A 26,248-nucleotide genomic window follows, 5' to 3' on the forward strand; every position below is an offset into this window, starting at 1 on the left:
AAATCTATTTGATTTTGTTGGGGAATCAATGTATATAAATTAGGTCCTACAAATTAAATATTAATTTAAAATTAGAATATATTTTACGGGAAATAATATATTTTTTCTATCTTCATAATTATACAATAGGCTGTATAGTTAACGATGATGGCACATTTATTGTATAATAATTATCTACCTAAATTATTTCCAGGCTTCAATTTTCCAAAGTTTGTTAAATCTAATTGACTATGTTGGGGAGCGTACGTATTTGCATTCGAATCTACAACAAAAAAAAAAAAAAAAAAAAAAAAAAAAAAAAAAATCATAGAAAATATTAGCATATAATAAAAATACCTATTAAACCAATATTATAAACATTATATAATTAGAGAGAAATCGTAATATATTTTGTATAATTATTGTATAAACCATAACTTACAGTCACATGGAACTTTTTATGTAATAATTATTTACCTAAATTATTGGCGGAATTTAATTTTTCGAATTGCGTTACATCTACTTGATTTTGCTGAGGAGTATAAGCTTGCGAATGAGAACCTACAATAGATAGCATAAAAATATTAAAAAATATATGTAAATGAAATATTTATATGAAATAATATAAATAATATTCTAATCTTACTCACTTTTTACCACAAGATTATTTTTTTATAATTAAATTGTTCCTAAGCAATATTCAGTATTGTACTTTTTGTGAAAAATACTTTTAAGAATTATATTTGATTCTAAAAATACAATATACCCAACAACATAAATGAATTTTTTGATTAAATAACATTTTGATATATTTCCTTTGTGTAAAGGAATCATTTATATAACTGATAAAAAATTATCCGATCATGATCAAATAGATGAATACAATTTTAAAATTTGTATTATTTAATAAAAGCTAGATAGATAGATAGTTGAATTAATATGTAGATTATGAATAAACAGAAAAGTATGTTCTAAACAATTTTAGTATTAACACGTATTGAAGATAACATTCCTTCGTTGAATTTTTTATGACAATTACCGGTATTAAATTGTCAGATAAAAAATTTCATATTCATAACATATCAATGAAAAATATATAAAATTTTTAAATTATTATTATTATTATTATTATTATTATTATTATTATTATTATTATTATTATCGTATTTTTGTATAAAGTTTTTTAAAATTCTAATTTTTTCATCGAAATTTAATATAGTTTTCATTTATGTGTCAGTATGAAGGAGAAAATGCCTTGAAATGATATATACTGTAAAGTATATTGTAATACGTCTTTGGTCTTTAATCTCAACATTTGCCTGAATTTCGCCACTCATCATCACCTTTTAGTCGCGACTTGACCGATTTCACGAATCACTCGAGCGAAAGCTCGTAATTCGTCCTCGGTGTCTCACCTGCTATGAGCGGAATTGCCGAGCGCGAGAAGTCTAGACTTTGATATACGAGCTTCATGGGTGTGGTAGAGATTGACAGAGATGTGGGTGTAGAAGCGGTTGGTATGCTAAATCTCAGCGGCGCGACATAGTCGTTGTTATGATGTTTCTCGTGAATCTGAAGATGAGATGGCTGAAAGGGAATATTACTCTTTGTCTCGGATAGAAAGAAATTTTGTTTGACATGAGGTACGTGTATATTTTGTCTTGGAGACTCGATTGATTGTTTTTCGTGGGTTGCCATCGGGAATTCTTGCGACGCTGTCCTGTTAACATTAAAATGTATTATGCTTCTCTCTTACTTATATGATGCTGATTACTATACATTAATCATATGATAACAATATTATTTTGTAATGGGATACTTATATTTATGACGTTCTATTTAAAATTTTAAAACGTATGAATGAAATTAAAAAATACTTATGCAAATTGGCGATACTAAAATCGAATTATTATTAGTTAATTATCGTAACAATATTATAACTTCAGTCTGTTTATTAATTAAAAATTATAAAATTTCATGATATTGCTATACAAATTATAATCATAGCTTTAAAAAATGCTGTACTTATAGAAATTAAAATACATTTTTGATATGTATATTATGATGAAAAAATTTACTAAAGGTACACAAAATGAACAAAAAATAAATTAAAAATATTACGTTATTTTATCATACATATTATATTAATGTATTATTACGTATATTTGGAAAGCAATATTTTTAAGGATATTTTTATAGTAAAATGAAAATTTCTAGTAACTAATCGTCTTACTTATTTTTATACTTTTATTTTATATTAAATGTCAAGGTGACAGAATTTTTCATAGAATATAAATTAATCTTTGCAATTGTATTTTTTTTTTCGTTTTTGATAACTACGTTTTATAAAAAATATTATCATTCTATAAATATGATTTTTCATAAATGCAGATACATATCATATATTTACTTCTGATAATTTTACATAATATTTTATATGAATTTCATAACATAGATTAATTATATAAATAAATACAAATACATTCATAAAAAAGATCTGCTATAAAAATTGTTATTTGCAATTGATATTTGCAATGTCATACTTAGATTTCTACCATATGTATTGACATTCAAAAAAACAAAGGCGATGCAAATATTATTGAAAAATAATATAGCTTGTTCAATTTAAATTCAATATAATGTCTCATATATATAATTATGCATATTAGAAGTATAAATATATGTATTAGAAAAATACGAAATAAAATTGAGCATATCACTTTTCGTTTTATTCGTTTATGGAATAACGACACAGTGATTATTTAAAAATTTATTACCTAAAATCAGAAGATACTTTTGGAGGTTCGTGAAAGATCATAGTACTATCGAGTGGTTGACTAGATGGATTTTGAAAAGGATCCAGATTCGAGTCAGGTTTTAGTGATGTCATTTTCGTAATTGCTGCTGGAGTCGTCGATGCTATATCGTTCAACTAAATAAAAATTACCATTACTTTTTTTTTTTTTTTTTTTTTTTTTTTTTTTTTTTTTTTTTTTTATTATTATTTGTTAGTTCCCTTAATATAATGCCATTAAAGGAAATCAATATAGTTAACCATAAATTTACTCTTAGTATACAGTAAGCAGTAGCTCTATTATATAATGGCTACAATCTTCGGTCATTTCATGGATCACTCGCTTAAGCTTATTCAATATTAAATGGAATTATAATTTAGTCTGTAGCAACTACGCAAACTTAAATATATACATATAAAGATGCAAAAATATAAATCAATAAATTAACTAGCTACACATACACATATGCATTATAAAATGCCCTCTAATCGAATAAAATAAATTCAATTTTTATTACATTTCTCATTAATTTCAGAATAGTATAATATTAAGTAATACTGACTAAAATATTAAATATAATATTTATTAATTGAAATAATTTAACGAGATATAAAATATTGTAAAAATATATCATTTAATAAAACATTAAGTAAAAAATTACTTTTAATATTTCAAACTGACAAGCTGTTCATTATATTAGCTATTATTATTCTAATTATTATTATAATAATTCAAACAAGAATATTTAATATAAGAGATCATAGAAAATAATTTGCAATTCTATCAAATTAAATATGAAAAAAAAGTTTTTTTTTTTCTATTACTTCTAATAATAACAGATAAGATGTAAAATACGTAGACTGTTAATTAGTGTATAAATTATTTAAAAATATAATTTATAAATCATTTATAAAATCTTTTTTACCATAAATGTGTGTTAATATATACTTGTGCTCAAATGAAAACTCTATAACTAGTATAGAATTATATCACACTATCTAACAAATAAATAAATTTAATAAAATATTCATGCATAAAGCAAAAAATTGCACTACTTTAGTTCTCAAATGATTAAAATTTATTGGTATCTAAAAATTATTCCGATGTCACCCTTATTTTTACATAAAACCTTCATTTGGCATTCACATAGCTGCATGATTTAATCAAGACTTACTGTCACTCCTATATTTGTCGATGTCTGCGTGTATGGAGACTCAATAGGATTCTTTGGCAACGGCGTGGATGCTGCACCTGCCGTTAAAATTTCTGTACTCAATGCATTCGTTACCGCATGATGCTTTTCCTCATGATCCTGCAGTGAGACGTGAACTTCATTCGTTGAAGGTGAATGCAATGACAGTGTCGAGTGCATTGCTGTGGCTGCTTTTGTCGTAGACGAGCTATCTGCCAGAGCCACTGGATTAATATCCGACGAGGTAACACCAATGACTGAAGCGAAACCTAACCCACGAGTTCCTTTAAAAAATAATTAATCTCCGATACTGAAAATTTCTTATTTTTATTTGTTAATTATGGAATAATAATATAAAATTAATTTACACAATAACCAGAATATTTTCAATGCTAATGTTTATTTTCAAAAAATATGTAACATGGTAAATTGTTATAACATTGTTACAATAAACAATTATATTTGTATAATTGTCAGAAAGTAAAATAACTTCTTTTCACTTCATTCGTAAGAACATTGGATGTAAATAAATTATAAGAAATAGGCTGATATATTGGCTTATTCGAAGGAATTTAAAAGAACATAATATAAAATGCAAAAATTATTGTTATATATGTATATCTTAATATTGGATAACTGCATTATAAATTATTATCAAAATAAGAAATATTATTTTATTCAGTATTTTTACATAATTCAGCTATTATTTTGAATTATTGACTGTAAGACCAGAGAATTATCAAGATTTTTTTGAGTAAATTCTTTATTTCATTAACTATCTAAATTATTTCAGTTGAAATTAAATAATTAAGAAAAGAAGTGAAATTTCTTTAAAAAAAATTTTTTTTTGGTGCGTTATTGTTCATTGTATTGATAAGAAAAGTGATGATCAATATTGCACACATATGTTTCAAATATATTAATTAATATAAAAATTTTCGCTTACATGCATTTTTATAATATATATATTTTTAATATAGTTTGTGACGTGTTTAATATACATTATATTTGATAGTTCATTAAATGAATAAATATTAACAAAATGGTTATTAAATGATATTCTAAATGTTATAAAAAAGAAACTATCTAAATCGTTTAAAAACATTATTCATTCTTATAATTTCAGTAAATTGAATTATTCAAAATATTGTTAAATAAAATCCCTGTACTCATAAAACCGTTTATTATATAGTGTTCTTGACATTATGTTAATGCATTCATAATAATATATATTTTATCCTTTTTCTGTAGATGCGCAGATTTATGGTGTATTAGTGACTCGGTAACTTACCATGATTAATATTTGCACGTTGATTTGATAAGAGTGGCTGATTATGTTCTGTCGTTGTGGACTGTGAACTAGCCTGCTCCTTTTGAAATTTCATTACCTGCATTTTAGAAGAATTGTTTAATCGGTCATTTTGCATATAGTGCATTTGTTTTAGAATTTCTTGTTTAGGTACTGGCGGTGGAGGACCTAAAAATACAAAATTATTATTCAATCGCTTAATAAAATGAATACAATAATCTGAATATATTAATAACATTACAATTTATATTTATAACTACAATCATTTAATAATAATATGGAAAAAATGTAATTTAATTAAGCATATTATAATATTTACTATTGTACAGCATTCAAAAGTTAATTTTTTCAATGATTTAAGAGTCTAATTTAATTAGTTAAAAACTTTTAAATCATATGGTAAATTAAGATATAGTAGTGATAAAATCTTATACATACTATAATATTTAATATTGTACAATATATGATTTACACTACGATATAAATTTTTTTTAATCTCTTTACCCAAAAATTTAATTATTTTTATATAAATAGTAAATGAAAATCGAAAAATATTATACGTACCAATAAGTTCTTAGAGCATTTTATAAATTTCTTTATCAATGCATTCTGTTTTTAACAGCAATAGTAAAAATAAATAAACTATATTATAATATATACTTAAATAATATTTAAAAATGTCATGGTGAAGTGTAAAAATTGTTTGTGAACTTCCAAATTTCAATATGCACTTTGGATTAAATTGAAAAATAAATATTGTACACAAGATGAATATTTTCTGTATTTTTCATAATGAGTTATACAAGTGTGTTGAATATATAAGTAAATAGTAGAATATAATTAATTAGTCATATTTCAAGTAATTGCTGTCGGACTAAATGAGTAAATCGCGATGGTTAGTCATCTACTAAGTGTAGTGACTAAATTTTTGTATGATTAGAATTTCACATTCAGTCCTCGTATACTACTTATACATTATTCTTTCATTTTAATTAATAAAAATTATAATATTTTGAAAAATAATAAATATTGTATTATAAATTATATCTGTATAATAATACATAGACATTCTTTTAATTTGAAGAAAAAAATTAATACAACCTTAGTAAAGGAGACAGATGTGAAATCAAATATTTATTAAAAAAAAATATAATACTAATATCTAAATTTTGTAAAATTTATCTATATTTAGATCATTTTAATAACATCGTAACATCGTAATAACATTACCATTAATATAATTTAAGATGCTAATATCTTTAACAAAATTCATTACGAGTCTAATAATTAATTATACGTAAAAGTTATTCGATCGTGTAGGAAAAGTTCACTCAATATTATAATAATGTATTACTATATATAATTAAATTTAATTATGGACAAGCATACATATATATTGATATTATTATATTAAAAAAAAAAAAAAAAAAAAAAAAAAAAAAAAACTAATTTGAAATTAAATTTTATTACTGATTTATAAGTAATTTATTCATTAAGATTCATAAGATAGTCATATAGATTATATTTATATAAAGCTTTAAAAGTGATTGATTTATTTATAATTTCAAAGAGCTTATTTGTACCTAGAGATAATAATAAATTAATTGGTTCTTTAATTATTATAAATGAATAATATATAATTGACATAGCATCTGTAGAAATGATCGTGCGTACATTTAAAAGCAATAATAAACCATTTACTACTGGTAACTCATATTTGAAAAAATAAATTTCATTTCAATTTTTAAGGATAATGCTCTCTATACGTCTTAATTGTGAGAAACTAAGAAAGAAAATAACCTTTGTAATCTTGAGCGTTGAATTTGTCCTCTCGGAAACTCGATAATCTATCTTGATAAAATGAAGGCGGTTTATGGGATGATAAGTACGAGGACGCGGGTGGTGGGAAGTCAAAGAAGTTCCGTTCCTCCCGATAGTCATAAGGTGGGCCATCGCTTGGGATATCATCTTTGATACTTATAGACTCAGAATTTCTCAGAAAAGGCTCGTGGCTTAAGTACGAAGGACTACGTAAGGACGATCGTATAGATGATGGAGGTGTTTCAACATAAGGTGATGAATCGTAATATCGCGGATTTAACATTTGTGGCGGCCGCGAGGCGCCAACGGCCATTGCGGCTGCAATGAGGATCACCTGAAGTCATATATATGCACATATTTTCCACAGAATCTCAAAATTTAATGAATTTTGCATTGTATCTACATAATTTAATATTTAGATTCTGAATTTGAAAAAAAAGTTCATAATAGATAGCTTATTATATAGTATTGTACAGTAGAAATTCTAAATTTGAATATAAGAAAAAAATCGTTTCATTAATTACAATTATCCTCGTATAATTAATAGTATCGAATTGATGTTAAAATGACAAGTAGTTCTTGTAAAAATTTTCTTATTTTCACTCAATTGATTAAAAATCATGATTCTCTTAAATTCAGTGCATTTTAAAATGAATATCGATACTTGTTTCAAATATTCAAATATTCTAATAAAATTATTATAAAATATTTAGATTGTGCTTCTTAATCTTAAATAGCATGAGTCTATTTTATATGTATGTTAAATGTATGAATTAATTTTAAAATAATTTTGTTGATCACATGTGAATTTTCATTATATTAAGAAAATGTATCGATAATTACGTGGGGGGGGGGAAACTATATAAATCTGCATTATCGTTCACATAAGGGCAAGTAATGTAATAACTAAGAATTTTCTTGAAATACTAAGAACTGAAGAATGAATAACTACATCCTGCATTCTGAATGCACATGAAATTCTTCCAAATTTCGCGCTCTCACGATAATTCAAACAAGCGTATATGTATAATGAAATTAATTTTTTCTCGACTCACCGGAAACTTCATTCACCGGCCTTTTATTGGTTATAATTTTTTAAGCACTAAAAGCACTTTTATCAAAATTTCTCTGGCACACGAGGCTAAGATACTCTTTGCACTTATGTAGTTGAATCGTTTGCGTCCAGTGCTTTTATAGACAGTCAGTCGATCATGTGCCTCCACTTCAACTCAAGCCAGCTTATGTTTGATTGTAGATTGATAAAATTGTCGATCGTGCCTTTCTCTTGAGAGAGTATAGTTATCCATCAAGAATTGTGTATTAAATTAAATTAAAGAATGGAACATTTATTCTAAATTTGGAGCAAGCACAATTATTTAAATTTTAAATTATAAAATATTAAAAATCATTGTTTTTCAAATGTTTCGTCAATTTTAAATAAACTTTCAAAATATAATTAAAAACATTTTATTTCTCAAAATTGTTTCATATTGAAGCATGAAATAAAAAATACGTCGATAAAAATGATGTATTGAAAAATATAACTCTCTTGTCAATACTTGAGAAATAAAAATAAATTAAAAATTTAATTATCCCAATATTCTTAATTTTTCTATTGTTACTTACTGACTTATATAATATCACATTACAATGATTTATGTTTTAAATACATTATAGATAATAATGGTTGTAAGTTAAAATTTTATGAAATACAATGATAATAATTAATAAAATCGTTTTTATAATTTCACTTCAACAGTGAATATATTGAGTTAATACATTTGTCAAATGTGTATTGTTAAAGTTGATTCAAGGCGTATTTGAAATAAGATTAAATTGAATATTAGTTTTGATTAACAAAAAATTCTGTTCATTTATTTTGTTCTATTTTTCATCTACTTTTATAGTTATGATGGGAATATGTATAGCTTTATTATTTTCTATAATTGAAATATAGAGAGTTTGTTTAAATAATGTTTTTCTTCTGTCGTCTATAAATGGTTACCACTACCATATATTCAGCTAGAAAAAAGAAGACCTATTCTGCTCGCTTCCATCTTTGTCTTTTGAATAACATGTTTACGGCTTAAACAAGTAGTTTTTCATTCTCTATATATTTGTAATGTCAATGTACTTACCTTCCCGGTTTTCACACATTCATTGAAAACTTAGACTAAATATATAGTCATAGTATCCTTTCGCTTTCATGCTCAATTAAAAAAAAATATACTATTTTTATAAAAAATTTATTTATTTTGTATGAAACACAGAATCAGTGAATAATTATCAATTTAGTAAAAGTTTCGATATTTTTTATGAATTTTTTAATTAATCGCGATATCAAGTATAAATTAATAAAACAAATAATGGCTATCCAATATATTGATTTAAATAAATTTAAAATTTTAAATTTTAAATAATTGTTATATAAATATAATAATATTTACTGGTAATTTTTTATTAAAATTCTTGAAACTGACTTATTATTAAAATATTAATTGAATTATAAATATAGTTTTTAGTAGAAAATTTAGTAAAAGTTTATAAAATTAAAAAAAATTTATAGTAAATGTTTGAAATTTGGAAGTATTATCATCATATATTCAATTTCTTGTATAATTAATTATTACTCTAAAAGAATTAAAAACATAAAAAAATTTATCATTAACTTACTACCTCATCCAATTATAATCTTTCATAACATCATTTTATAATTATTAAAATAATTTTATTGCAAGTTTTTTCATAACATTTGTGTATATATTTTCATATAAAATTTATATATTTATTGAAATTTTGTCGTTTTCACAGCAGTTTTTAACAATAAAATAATTGTTCTAGTTATAGGAATGTAATAATATTTATTAATTATAATCTCAACTGCAGAAATAATAACATAACATTTACAAAAATTACGTTATGACAGATATTCTATATATATAATTCTGATAGAATTATAAATTCGAAACGCAACTTCACATCATAGCAAGTCCTACCACGTTTTCATTTTCCGCAACTTAAAAATCAAACGTTCTTTATCTCCTTCAAATTTATTTCCAATATATAACGCGACCCCCTTAACCGAGCATGCGCAAAAGATATAGAAAAGCCAAGTTGAGAAGAATTTAAAGTGCCTCTGCAGGCCGAAATAGATAGACAGATCAGAATTCTATTCAAAGAATGCGAAAATTTTATTCGAATTTCTTCGCGTGGAAAGTTTATTCTTCATTCAAAAGAGTTACATTCAAACTTAGTCCTTCAAATGAGAAATAGTTTTCTTTGGACCAAGTGAAAACATGCTAAAAGGAATGTGTTATTGCAGATTCTCTCACTTAATTATGCAATGAATTATAAAACAAAACGCACTTTAACATTGGCAGCATAGCTTAAATAATAACATTAACAACAGTTAATCAAAAGTCTTTTTATTTATATGTAAACATGGGGAAAAACGTATAAAAAAGGAAATAATGATTATTTTCAATATTAAAAATAATATACGAATAAATATTAAAAATGATTTGTTACGTTAAATATTTAGTTAGAAATAATCTAATTAAAGTAACATTCGTATTATGAATGTACAGTTTATTATTTTAATTTATTTGTTATGAATAAAACTACTCCATTAATAATTGCAAACTGTTTAGAAATATCTTTGAAAATGCTAAATGAAATTAGTATAATATCAATTAGAAATATCAACTATATATAGTTTAATATAAATGTTAATAAAAACTTTTTTTATTCTACGTAATAATTTACTCGACGTACTTTTTAATTGTTCCTAGAAAAATATATCAATATAGTAATAATTTCGATACTTCAATATATATATTATTATACTTCGAAAGAATGACTCACAATTTTAGATTTAATTTATCACGTAACTTATCTATATTTATCAAGATCATTTGAAGATAATTCAAAATCATTACTAAATTTTTAAAGATTTCACAGATTCAATGACGTTGGATGATTACAAATTAATAATGTGAAAACGATTAGGTTACATGTGTATTCGTATGCGAATTTTTTATTCTATAAATTTATTTACGTATATCATATAACACAATATGAACTCCGTATGTTTTTACCTTACATTACTGTTTCTCTACTACTCTTCTACATTTATTTGCAATTTCAAAGTAGTAGAATTTTCCGATAGTTTTCATGTAACATCAGAATAGAAGGCAATTTGTATTCAGAAAATTTGATATCTCCTCACATTGATACACTGTATGCCAATTAAATTAGAATGATATAGACCATGTTTGGCCATATTTTTGGCCCATTTAGTCATAATATCAGAAATTCCAAATGTTTGCTTGTCGAATCGGTTGTTTCCAACTTTAACTACTCGCTAGTACCACCAGCGCGACAAGTGTGATTATTATCAGACTTACATATCAGATTGCTAATCTCTTCGATATATTCATGTTTAGATTATAATTTATGCATAGTACTTAAGAAGCATTAAAATTTCAAGAATTAAAATTTCAAGCGTTACGTTTTCTCATTGCTATTTAAGTTTGAAACAGCCTTTTAACTCTAATATGCGTTAAATTAGCCGTGACTTTATCTCATTTTATCTTTTCCATTAATTAATTCCAATCTCTTTTCAACTTCCTTCTTTATGTATCTGTTCATTTTTATTCACATTGCAAGACCTTAACGTGTTATCCTGCACGTCAAGGCCAACCATTTTTCAGTAACCGTTTTTCTGGAAAATTAAATAAAGTTATTTTATTATATATTTCTTTTATTTTATTTTTTGCCAATTACCGACACAATTACAACATTCCCAATATTTCCATTCACCCCATTTATCATTATCGTGCTCTCTGTACTTCGCCTTTAATATTAAATATATCGTTACGCGTTGTGTTTGTACTGAGTTTTGCCACCGGCTATCAGCCATTCGCTTATTAAAATTAAATTTATTATTTTTATTTTCCATTTTCATTAATACATCTGTGTGATATTATTTAAAAATAAATTAAAAAGTACATACGTTATACTACGTTATATACTTTCTGAAATATTATTAGATTGAACAATTTTTTAACCGGAATTAAAATATAATTTCCATTCATATTTAACGTTGAAATCGACGACAGTTAAGTTTATATTAAAATCGAATTTGCTTAAAAATAAAATATAAATAGCTTCGAAAGCATTGACTGTATAAGAAGATATTTTATTATAAATTTTAATATTTGTATTTACTGCATTGGTGCTATATGCCCATACACGCACACACACACACACACACACACACACACATGCATATACATATATATATAAATATTCGTTATAAATATATTTATCAGTTTTGTAATACATTTTTACTGTACACTATGTTATTAATTAATTGGTAAATCCAAATTTCCTTTATTCAATGGATACGGATGATATTAAATATAAATGATTAAGTAGATACAACTTAATCTGAAAAATCTAAAGTTACTTATAATCTTATTATATTTACTTTTTTAAATTTAATTATGTTCAATTTAATAATAATATTAAGAATGTTATTAATTATTTATAATTGTATTGGGAAAAAAAAAATATTTCTTAAAGATTTAAAGAAAAAAAAACTAATTAATGTAATCAGAATAGTAATTATACTATTTATTTATAACATGATATTTAAATTAAAGGTTTATTCCATTTAACTATACTTTCTATTTACCAATATTTGTATAATGAAGAGAGCATTTTTGTAATTTTAAAATTATTACTAGTAATACAAATATCAAATACTCTCGAATAAATGATTTAAACATTTGTAAGTTAATTTAATTGTAGTTTACGTACGTTAAAAGGATTTTCCAAAAAAATTATGTACTTTTGATGATAAATTGTAGTATATTATATATTATAGTCTCCGATTCAAAAATATGATGCAATAAGAATAATTTTTAGTTTTTAGAAAACTTTAATGATATTTAATAATTTTATGTTTAATTTTTATATTTATATTTATGCTTAATAACCTTATAAACATATATTTTAAATAGATAAACTTTATAAGCAAATAATTAATTCAATATTCATCTTTTGATTATGATTAAAATATTCTGATTATCAGTTTAAAATATATAATTAAAACATAGTTTACATTTACAATCTTTTTCTTTTGAATTTTATAGTAGTTTCACAATTTACCAGACACCAAAGAGTTTAAAGACCTTTTCTCTAAGCTTACATTACATACTAGACATACAAGTATTTTCACTTAAGTTCAGCAGTATGCTTTATTTAAAAAGTGAATGAAGAGGAAACATCCAAGTGGAATAACAGGCTTTATTTTTTTCGTACATTTGTCATGCTATTGAGCGAGTTTTTATTCATTAAAAGAGAACTTATTCATTAAAGGGAAATAAATTCAAGATCAAGTTTATTTACTTTCATATAAAATCAATGGAATTTCTGATTAAACGAAAGCAAAACGAATGTTTATAAGTAATTATATATGATAGAATTCAATTAAATAATCATTATATTTAGCATATTAAGATAAAAATGTTTGTTAACAAAAATAATAAAATATTGATTAGTACAATATTTTTGTATATTACATTTCTTTACTAAACATACAATTCATTAAAATAATATTTCCTATATATTGAATAAAAGTTGCTTTTATTAAGAATAGAAGATAATGCCAATAATAATTGTTTCTGAATATATATATATATATATATATATATATATATATTTTTAACTTCTATCCTCAAGAATTATTAATATTCATATCATGAAGTATTGTATTATTTTTAATTATATATTAGGTAATGGGTTATGTAATTGTAAACATAAATTTCAAATTTTAATAATTATGGATTAAACGCATAAAACGGATTAAAACAGGAATTTCAGTGTAAAATGAATATTAATTTACGAATTTTTTCATCCCGTCAATTTGACAGATTAAATTTTAAAAATATTTAGTGATATATGTTGTAGTTGTAGTTATATAATAATATTATGTATATTAGCATAGTGCAAAAAAAGATGCACGTCTTCACTTATCCAGGAACTAAAGATACAATTTTTTTATTTGAGCTGGATCTCCGAAAATTATGTACCATCAAAATCAAAAAAAAAAAAAAAAAAAAAAAAAAAAATAACTACACAATACAAGAAATTTGTTATAATATAAAAAATTGATTGCTCATATTTTTTCAATGGCATTGTTACATTATTTTTACAGAAAATTATTATTGATTTCACAATGTAGTGTCATAATTGTTATTTTTTCGAACTTTATTTCCCCTCAATTACGAAAATTTCATAAAAAATTCAATAAAAAACGATTTACATTAAGATATAATTTTAATAGTTTCAAGTATTTAATAAATATTTGTACTAATCGATTACATTATATTGATTATTTGAGGAACTTAATATTTAACACCATACTAATAATATTTATTTTTCTAAAATGTAAGTAAATACTACTAATAAAAAGTATATATAATTCTTTATTCAACCATCAAATACGTCAATAACATAATAATTTATAAATAATTACGCATTATATATATATATACAAGTAAATATATATTTTAGTTATTTTTTGTTGATTTCTTTCTGTAAATGAGCATATAAATTGAACAGTATATGTATATATAAATAAATATTTATTATTAATTTTCATTGAAGGTTGCATCTAGTATATGATGTACTTTTATTCGATAATCAAAGAATTTATAATTTGTTATTTTTGAAAAATTTAAAAGAATAAAAAACAAAAATGCAAAAAAATTATAATGCTTTATACAATAATTCCAACATATAGAATTATTTTTCATAAACTAATTCAATGCTTACTTCTGGGCAATCTATTAAGAACTAAATGAAAACTAATGAAAAATAGGTAATCAATAATATATTTATCGAAGTTGCCATGATAATTATGAGAAGTTTAAGGAATTTTGCTAAAATAAATATTATAACATATTGCTATGAATATAAATTGCTATATAAATTTATATCTTTTTATAAAGCACAGATTATATACATATAGATTATTATCTAAATTTAAATAGATTATTATCTAAGTATTTACTGTAGAATGGTAAAAGATTTGATATGGCACTAATTATGATAATAAAATATGACTAAATTCCATGATGATGGAATATCTGAAACACTAAAGACGTAAATAACGTTTTTTTTATGTTATGTATTGGTTAAAATAAGATTGAACGAGTAATGTGTACTTTTCAGTAACGAAAATTCTTTCGAATTTGTAGAAAAGGCGCATGCATACACATACACAGTAAGATGTATTAATAATATCTATTATAGTTATTAAGAAGGAAGTAATGTACATTAGTAAATTTAGAAATACAAGTTATAACTGAAAATTTGAATAATGATGCGTGAATGATAAATAATTCTAATAATATACATAATATATTACAAATATGTAAACGAGGAAAATAACAAATGCTAGAAATATTATGACAGCTGCAAATATGATTTATTCTTAATTGCAAAATTATTAATTAATTATTTAATATGTTATAAGAATTATTTACGAAAATTTTTTGCGACTATTTACAAAATTTATTAATTAATTTATAGTTTAATTTATTAGGTATTAATTAATTTATAATTAATAGAAACAAGAATCTAATTCATTTTTAAAGAATTAATATAGAATTCTTTTAATATTAATATTGGAAACTAATAACAGTGGTATTTAAATCAATTTTGTTAGCCAAATAAAATGTTCATTAATATTATTTTAGATGAAAAAATTTCAGTTGGAGCAAAACTCAAATTATATTTATAATATACATTATTATTTTATTTTCATGTTTAACTTAGCTTTGTAACTCTAAATAAACAATTATTGTTCATGGTATTATATTTGAAAAACTTATTATATTAAAAAACTGTAATTCCTTATTTATAACAAATATTAGTAAAATATTGAAGCTGATGAACACGTCTATAAATATAATATTGACGAATTTAATTATATAATAATGAATCATGAAAATTATATTTTAAGAAATATAGAATAGCCTTTTATCTAAACAATTTTCAAACCCATTCTCTGATAGAATAGTAGGAATAATTATGAATATTATTCTAATGATACAAAGAATCCTTGACTGCACCGAAGTAGCTACCACTACTGAACCATATTAATTATTAATTTTCTTAATATAATATTGTAATATCATTTTTACTGCTTGATAAACTTTCACGAAATTAAAAAAATAATAAATATTAATAAATAATTTTGTAATTACCAATTTTTATTTTACTTTTTCATATGGGTTAGTATATCTGGAATATATATTATTTAGACTCTATATCCTGGCAAGGTTAACAATTTAATAAAAAAGTGTGACTTATATTTACTAAGTTCATTAAAATAATATTACAAGAAAAGAAAACAAACTTCGCTTATTTATGATAACAGATAATAAAATTTTGTTTAAAAAAACATTGAGGAACATCTGAATAATTAATGATTAGTCAGTAGGTAAAAATATGAAAAATTCATTCCATAAAAAATGAGTTCAATAGAAAAAATTGATTTTTAATTTTTAAATCATTTCATATTTGTTTCAAAAGTTTATTTTCTAGTTATAGTCACCTGTATGAATCTACAGCAAAAGAAAGAAGGTTAGGAAATGAAAAAATATTCTTAAAATAATTTTCTAGAGGCGGTTGAATTTTTTTATTATTTTTCTTTGTAATTTCTTTTATGTATTATATGGATGTGTATTTAAAACTTTCATTCGTATAAATTATTCACAATATAAAATAATAATAAATTTATAGACTATATATATATAATGAATAAGTTGTTTACACTTATGCAGATAACAGTTAGACATTAATGTTTAATATTTAATGAAATATTATGATTATATATTACAGATATTTATCATTGGTTACTAATATAAAGTAAGGTTAAATAGATTAATTTAAATCATATTAACTAGTCTACTCAACTTCTTTTTGTATTCAACAATCATATAATTTATGTGTTTCAAATTAATTTAGTTTATAATTAAAAATATATATTGTGCACAATATTTATTTATTCAATCTTATTAGATTCATTAAGAATACATTTAATACATTATTTATAAAATTAATTTTTGAACATTTGAATGGATGAAATTACAAAGCAGTTATTTAATTAAGTTATTTAAATAAGTAAACTAATTTAGTATAATCATATATTTCACAGAGAATTTAATATGAACTTGTAGAAATATTTGAAAATCTGTTTGGCATAAATAATTTTATAAAATCATTTTCATATACGTTGAATTTTCTGAAATCTAGTATGTTCGCAATAATCAATTCTTTTAGTACACAATTATAGTTATTTCATATACAAATAATATCTCTTTCACGAATTTAATATATTCAAATAATTTTTAAAATGAAATTTTCTTTCTCAACAATTTTACAACTCTATTATGACTCATGTAAATAATAAAATTAAATATTTTATATAAGAGTAGTGCAAATTCTTTTAGCTACTTCAAATATATAAAATTATAATTTATTTATAATAAAAGAATCAATAATAAAAGAAACTTCTGTTCTTTATCATTACTGATTATTTGTCACGAAGTTTTGTATTTAAATATGAATACATTTAGTCATATAACATGTATTTTTGAAAATGGTTTTTATTATTTGTATCGATTAAAATATTGTCTCTACGTAAATATTAATAGAAATTCTCTTAATTCGATATAGAAAACAGCATACAATAATGTTTAATAATTCATAGTGTTAAGTACTAGGTCGTCAATTCATGATATTTCCTTAATTTATCGACACAATTAATAATAGAAAGTTCCTTTAATTTTAATCGAAGGACATGAAATTTATCATCATAATATTCTTCTGTCTGCTATTAATTTTAAGTAAGTATAGTTCAGAAATTTTCCTTTAATATATAATGATATTCTAGTTACTGCACCATATTATATTTTAATGCTCTAGTATTAATATATTTATCTTTTAACAGTGATTTAGTAAATTTCAATATGTTTCAATAAAATATCAGAAATTAAAAAAAATTTATTGAAGGATTAAATTTTACGTAATTTTAATTAATACAATTATTATTTAATTGTAAAAAATATCATAATTTTAGAATTTCATACATTTTTAGATTTTTAATTCTTTACATACTTTTAAATTAATATGTAAATTTGAAATTTAAATTAATAAAACAGTTGTGACAGTGAAAACATGTATAATACATATAAATATTTTTTTTGTATAAATATATACATTAATATATTCATTGTCAATAAAATTTATTAATACATATGATTACATTATCAAATATTAAAGATTTTCATATTCACATATTCAGCCAATTTTTTTTACAAGACTATAATTGATTTATGTAATTGAAATTTATTTAAATGCATAATAATAAAGTTTTCAAAATTAATTTTCTAATTTTATATTTCACGATTTTCCAATTTTATAATAGTTTCTCACAAAATTTTAAATGTATTATTTATTAATTTCTTATTTATTTGTTTAATAACTAAAATGATATTTACATTAATAATTGTATACATTATTCGGAATTATAAGTGGAAATTTATCTAACTGTTCGTATTTAATTAATTTATCTGAAAATTCATTGGAATGAATTTAAAGAAATTGTAAAAAACTAATATTGCACTGATAAAAAATTTATTTACATACATTGAATATATTCTATATGAAAAATGAACCAATACCACTGTTTTCGAATATATAATATTAAAGTATATTATATTAATTGGCACTAAATTTGAAACAAAAACTATTTAAACATCGAATTTGTTTAATGTAGTATATTATAATGTTTTGTTAAGTTTTTGTTACGTATATTATATTAAGTAATTGTCAAGGATATGATACAGTTTCCTTCTGGAAGAATGAAAAATAAGAGAATTTAAAAAATTAGAGAATAACAGCAAAATAAAATATTAATAATATTTTCTGTTGTAAGGGATACAAATTGCTTCAATTGTTTTAGATATCCTCGGTAAAACAGTAAAAATTATTAACGGCGAAGATGCAAATATTAAGGATTTTCCATTTATGGTCTCGTTTAGAATGCCAAAAGGAAATCAACATTTTTGTGGTGGTGCTATCATTACACATTGGCATATTTTGACAGCGGCTCATTGTTTATATGACAGAACAGATTATTATTTGGTTATAAAAATTCATATGGGATCTACCAGTGCTTGGAGAACAACTGAGTCCTATAACGAGATTAGTAATGTTACTCTTCATCCAGATTTCCAAATTTCAAGTACAAAAAATGGCTCTCGCAACGATCTTGCCGTGGTAAAGGTATATAAACATTGTTTTTTAATTATTAAATTACTTATTAAGTGAATAATATATTTCAATTTTAAATTGATTTTAATAATAAAAGTATTCAAATTATTATATATTATAAAAAAATTTTTATATATATTTCTATTTATATATATATATATATATATATATATATGTAATTATATATTTATGTATTTATATATATTTATATATAAATGGAAATAGAAGTGTGCTTCTAAGTATAATAAATATGTCATAATATAATACAAAAATTTGAATACATCTTCAATCATTTGCTACTATCAGTAGTGATTAGGAACAATTACCACCATTTTTTACCAATTACAAATATAATACAACCAAAATAAGAATAATCAGTAAATAATGATGAATAATTTTATAATATAATAATTGTGATGTTACATAATGCGTTTGCTCTTTACACTTGATGACATGATGCGCTACATGAGACATGTAATACGCGGGTGCATAGGAAAGATGGTATCGAGATTTGATTTGACTACTCACGTGATATAGACTGACGATATGGCAAAACGAGGAGGATTATAGGAGAAAGGATGACCGAGGGAAGCCGTGCCGGAACGATAGAGGAGTGACGCCAAATGGCGTTGTCGCCTCCACAACACGCCTATGTATTCGCTTAGAGTTCTCGTCGAATAGCCATAATAACAAAGCAAGTGAAGTACCGGTGGAGATGACGGACGAAGCAGTTTCTGTTTGAGCATGACGCGTTAAACAGCAATGGTAGCGGCAGTGGATTAGGTAGTTCGAAAGGACTTAGGAAGCCCAATTGAGCAATTGACGATCGCTGCTTACATTCATGGCGTAATTTACCACGCCGATTTGACAGCGCTAACGGCATTTGGCTGGTTCCAATCCTCCGACATTCGCTGTGCCATGAACGTCGAGTTGACCGATCTCGGCTTTTACCGATACTTTGAAATAAATTATAGTATATAATCTTTTTCCTATAATTTGTAAAAAGTGCCGGATGGCAACTTGACGAAAGCAAAAAATTTAAAATGTTCTAATGTTATCACTAATCACTATACAAAGAATAAGTAACTGGATCTGTGCTTCTCCTTCTTTTTATTTTTTCGAGGTATTATAGAACAGAATTACAATTGTAGATTTCTTTCGTTTTATTTTCTGGTAAACCCTAAATAATTCAAGCGTTTTGCCATTGATTGAATAAATATTAGTTTGTATTTTTAATAGATTGTTGATTCAGGTGTTTTTAGTTTCTTCATTTATCTTGATAACACAGTAATATCTATTTTTTGAGACTTTTTAAAACTTTTAATAATTTTTTTGTAATTAATAAATGGAACCTTTAAAAAAAAAACAACATTACATAATGTAAAATAATTATGAAATGAATAAACCACACACACACACACACACACCAATTTCTATGCCAATCCACCAACATCTATTTCTAAAATAATTACAAAATTTTTAAATTATAATTAAAATCATCCATAATTGCAAAAATTTAAATATCTAACTCGAAAGTAGTCAACTTAAATGTATTTCAATTCTTAACATTATTATAAAAAGATTTTCATATAAAACTAATTGTAATTTATCCAAATAGACCCAATTAAATATATTAATTTAATTACATATAATATATATATATATATATATATATATATATATCAATTAATTAACAATTAAATATCCAGTTAAATAGACCCAAATTTCAAGTTTTTAAATATATTATTATCAATAAATAAATATATATATATATATATATATAAAAGTTTGATATTATATTTTCAAAACCTCCGCAAATATTATTCATTCTATCATTTTAAATTTAGGGATGAACTTTTATGTTATAATTGTTAATTGGATAAAAAAATTCAAAAAAATAAACATACAGGATAACAAATACCTATTGACTATTCGTTGAAAATCTAGATTTTAAGAATATTTTGACTTCTTCATCTACAGAGTGGCTCCCTATATTCAATAATTGATGAAAATTTTCGTTATTGTTGAATAGAGCAATTAAGCAATAGATTTTAGTTGAAAATGCCGATGTTTATGGTATATTAGATTAATTTAATACATCATTATTAATTTCATATTCATTTTTCTAGTCTTTGCCATATATCGTATAACAATAATTATAATAATTTCGATCTTGGAATTAAAGTATTTCATTTAATACGTCTATAGAACTAAGAAGGTAAAAGTGAAAATTTAATGAATATTTATCAGTTTGCTTATTTTTCTTTTTTTCAGCAATCACGCTTTATGCAATTTTATTTTATATTCTCCCACATAAAGAAATATATCTAAAAATGTTAACAGCTTTAAATTAAAATGTTATTTTAATAAAATTTAACGATATATTTATATATGTTACAACTGAATAAAGTTAATAAAAATTCTATATTAATTTAATAGGTTATAAATAGGATACGTTTCAACGAATTTCAAAAAAAGGGAATTCTTGCGAAAGAAGAGAATAAACCAGGAGATGAAGTTATAATGATTGGTTGGGGACTTGTAGAGTATCCATCCACATTCCATATAGAGCAGCTTCAAAAAGTTTCCACAAAAATAATGACCCCCGATGCCTGTGTGTCGCGTACAAAGATTCAAATTTTATCTCAATACATTTGTACCTTTACAAAAATAGGAGTTGGCGGATGTATCGTAAGTTTTTCTGAAATTTCAATTAATTTTTTTTTTTAACTTTTCGGGTAATATTTATAATCTTTTGGAAGTAAATTATATGAAATTATTCATATGTTAATGATAAAATTAATGAAAACATATATTAATGATAATAGAAAGTAAACATTTTTAGATTTATTACTCGATTTATTTTTACATTTAATTAAAATACTTTTTTAATATCAAACAGGGCGACAGTGGAGGTCCATTAATTTTTAAAGACAAAATTATTGGTATTTATTCATTTAGTACTCCATGTGCAAGAGGTTACCCAGATGTATTTATAAAAGTCAAGAATTATTTAAACTTTATAGAATCTGCTACTAAAATGTAATACAAAGTATTTATGTGTAGTGTGTGGTTACCTAACCCACAAAAAATATATAACTCAAAAAATATATAGAAATATATATATATATATATATATATTGTATTGAAATAGACGCATAGTGTTTAAATATATAATTAGTGCATAAATATCATTCGATTATAAATTTAATTTTAATATAAAAGATTATTTTAGTATTAATAGATAAATTAAAATTGTATTAAATAATCAATTAATCAACATTGAAAATAATATGTTAAAAATATGTATTCTTTCATATATTGTATTATTATTTAACTATTTATTTTTTTTCTTTGTAAATCTTGAGACAAAACATTTTTAAACAATTGTATTATATGAGCTTGATTTAATTTGTATTTTAATTTAATTATTAACATATTCGAATATATCGAAAAAATTTATTGTTATTATTTTTCATTTTTCCATACTAGATACTGGAAGTCCTTACCTACCTAAATTTTTTTTAATTAGACTTATAAACAAGGGTCAAACTCACATTTGCCTTATATCAAAACATCCTTAAGCATTTCACACATCAATACATATATTTTAACATATATAGATATATATCTATTAAATTAACATTATCAATACATGAATACAACCATATAGTTATTAAGTATATATATAAATATATATATATACATTTCCTTTACCGTGCATATACCGCAATTATACTAGCACACGTATCTAGATACGTGACATATCCATATATGTAGATATGCATGCAATAAAGTTGTGAAATATAATCAGAGTAAAGTTTTCGATTAATTTTAATTAAATAATAATTTTTTCATAAATACACAATATATATATAATCATTATACATTAAAGGAATCTTCATTACTTCTATAAGAATAATCAAATTCCCAAGTATTTATTTTAATTTAATAATGAATCTCATGTATATGTATAACTATAATTTATATATCTTAAAATTCAAATTTTTCATTTTTTCTTCAATTTTTGAAATTAATAAAAATTTAAATAATAAATGAGCAAATATGAATTAATGCAAGAAATCTCATGCAATATATTAATTATTCTTAATGAATTATGATACATTTAAAATGTACTTTGCACTGACAAGATCCATACGTATTTTCATTTACAATTTTTTAATTGTTTTTCCAAATAAGAAATTTGATTGATTGTAAAAAAGCGTTCAAATTTGATACAATAACAACAAACTAAACGATATGAATATTTAGTTGATAAAACTACTAAGTAAACCAGCAAATAGAAACTCAACGATATTTTATAAACAAGTTATTTGCAAATGATAGTATATTAATTAATTTTAACTATTTAAAAAAAGCAAATGTATCATATTATTAATAAGATAATGATATATATATATATATATATATATATATATATATAATTATTTTTAAGTCAATAATATATGGTGCATAAATTAAAGAAAAATATAAACATTTATAATATATATGTATATTGTAGAATATTTATTTATATTGGTTCATTTTATCGATATAGATACTATGTTGAGAAACATTTGATCAAGTTGTAGTAAAATTAAATTTTTCCTGAAATAAACCATGTTGAGTTTAATGTTCATTAGCTTTTGATTAACGTCGTAATTAATTCACCAATACCCTCTTTTTGCTATATATAATACTCAATTTTTTTTACTGGTATAGTTTTTGTTATAATTTGAACTTGTTATTCGCAGAATTATTTGTAGAAACTCGATATTTTATTTATAGATCTAACCAATCATTTATATTATATTAAATTTGTTTGTTTTTTCTATAAAATAGACAAGAGTTATAATTTCTACTTATTAATAGTAATCGATAGCAAATAAATTAAAATTCATTAATAGTGGATAAATAAAATCATTTCCGTAATTTTATAAAAATAAGTATATAAAATAATATTATTACAACATATTATTTAAACATTGTTTAAAATATGTATCCATCTCATTATACTTATTGTTGAAATCGCTGTAAACAGCTTATGTTTAGAAATTTCATAAATTTTATATCTATAAAAAAATACTGATTTTGCTTAAAAAAAATAAATTAGTGTAATAATTATAATCATGCGTAAAAGATTATTTTTATTACAATATACATATAATAACATGCATACGTTATTATATTACAGTTTATTATTACAATACTTCTATAATTTGTTAATACGGAATAATATGTCATTTTTCCAATATGAAATAGTAAACAATTTGCAAAACATATATTAACAATATTTAAGCAATAGAATATAAAAACACACTTTAATGTATTTGTTTTCTTAAATAAAATTGTCTACTAATATACCTTCAAATTTTTCAATATATCTGTAATATTGTATGTATTAAAAAAAAAAGGATTTCAATTTTTAAATGATAATTTCTTTCTTTCACATTATTGAAAACCAATTCCGATGTGTAAAAATTAATAAATTAATAAAATGTGAAATTAATTATAGTCCTTTTTTATTAAAATTTTCTTCATTAAAATTACTCATATAAAATAATTCGTAATTAAAATTAAATAATAAAGGAACAGCAACTTTCAAATTCTATTATGCACTCGAAAAATACTCTTAGGATATATAGAGTGTTCATACTAGTTAACATTTAATTTAACATTGATTATTTGTAGATTTATTGTAAAAGAAATTTTGAGACTACCGAAAAAGTTTTAAAAGACTTACATGAATCAATGTAATTAAATAAGTCTAAGTATTTTCGTAAAAGAAGTATCATAGTCTTATACTAAATTATCAGATGTCACAATCATAAAAAAATTATGGTTTTTGTTTCCAGAAAAGAAGACGAATTAATTTAATAAGACTTATATCATTTAATAATTATTATATCATTAATGTGACAATTATTATTACCTTTTGAAGATTATTATAAAAGGAAATGTCATTTTCACATTAATTCGTCCTAAATGTACATATATATTATATATATATATATATATATATGTATGTATTAAGTTATTTTTAAATAAAATATCAAATATTTATTATGAAATATTAATTACTAATAAAATTTGTAATTTTACGTTTAATAATTAAAATTTCATTTTCTTAAGGAAACTTCCCGACTTTTTTCATTTACTTTTCTTATTTCTTAGATTCATCTATTCATTATTAATTAATTTTTATATTAAATGTTTTGAAGGTTGAAATACATTTCTCTTCTATATACGAATATTTTATTATAAATAATGCATAGAACGTATTCATAGTCCTTTGTTATTCGAATTTAATGATCTGTATATTTTTTAAACGTACATATATCGTATAAGCGTATGTGATAATGTAGCTTAAATTATATATCTATTGCTAAAGCAATTTGTTTAAATACTGATAAACACGATTACAGAGTACATATTTTACTTATATGAAAAATAACTTTGCTTATTGAAATAATATCACATTATCTATTAAATGTAAATTCTATTATATTCTCCCAAAGGAAATACATTCAAAGCATTTCATCGAGTAATGACTAATGTTTCATCGTTGCGCATCCAAACGAGAGCCCAATCCACAGCATCTTTACCTACCTATCTGGAATACGTGGGTCGATAAAGTAGATAATTTATATTTCCCAGTCGATACTTACGCAATCGAGGTAGGAACGACCGAATTAGTTATCGCACATTGCAAAGAATGATTTTCTTTAACACGCGGCTCGCGGCGATATGCACAATTTCCAACTCAATCATTGCTCTCTTGATCAAACCGATGACGTAGTA

At 22.7% G+C, this 26,248-nt stretch overlaps 2 protein-coding genes across 2 annotated transcripts; one reads left to right on the forward strand and one right to left on the reverse strand.

Annotated features, from left to right (window-relative positions):
* Window positions 1–170: 170 nt before the first annotated feature.
* Window positions 171–8,242, reverse strand: LOC105359955 (uncharacterized). Its single transcript, XM_011496726.1, has 8 exons — window positions 8,152–8,242; window positions 7,076–7,430; window positions 5,258–5,443; window positions 3,949–4,250; window positions 2,757–2,911; window positions 1,395–1,699; window positions 457–540; window positions 171–262 (listed from the first exon to the last, which is right to left on the reverse strand). The coding sequence occupies exons 1-8, from the start codon at window positions 8,161–8,163 to the stop codon at window positions 171–173; spliced, it is 1,491 nt and encodes a 496-aa protein (XP_011495028.1). The 5' UTR covers window positions 8,164–8,242.
* A 65-nt stretch (window positions 8,243–8,307) lies between these two features.
* LOC105359956 (chymotrypsin-2-like) lies at window positions 8,308–22,493 on the forward strand. Its single transcript, XM_011496727.1, has 4 exons — window positions 8,308–8,347; window positions 19,137–19,492; window positions 21,887–22,138; window positions 22,350–22,493. The coding sequence occupies exons 1-4, from the start codon at window positions 8,308–8,310 to the stop codon at window positions 22,491–22,493; spliced, it is 792 nt and encodes a 263-aa protein (XP_011495029.1).
* Window positions 22,494–26,248: the final 3,755 nt, after the last annotated feature.

The sequence above is a fragment of the Ceratosolen solmsi genome, unplaced genomic scaffold (genome assembly GCF_000503995.2).
Source record: "Ceratosolen solmsi marchali unplaced genomic scaffold, CerSol_1.0 scaffold29, whole genome shotgun sequence".
NCBI lineage: Eukaryota > Metazoa > Arthropoda > Insecta > Hymenoptera > Agaonidae > Ceratosolen > Ceratosolen solmsi.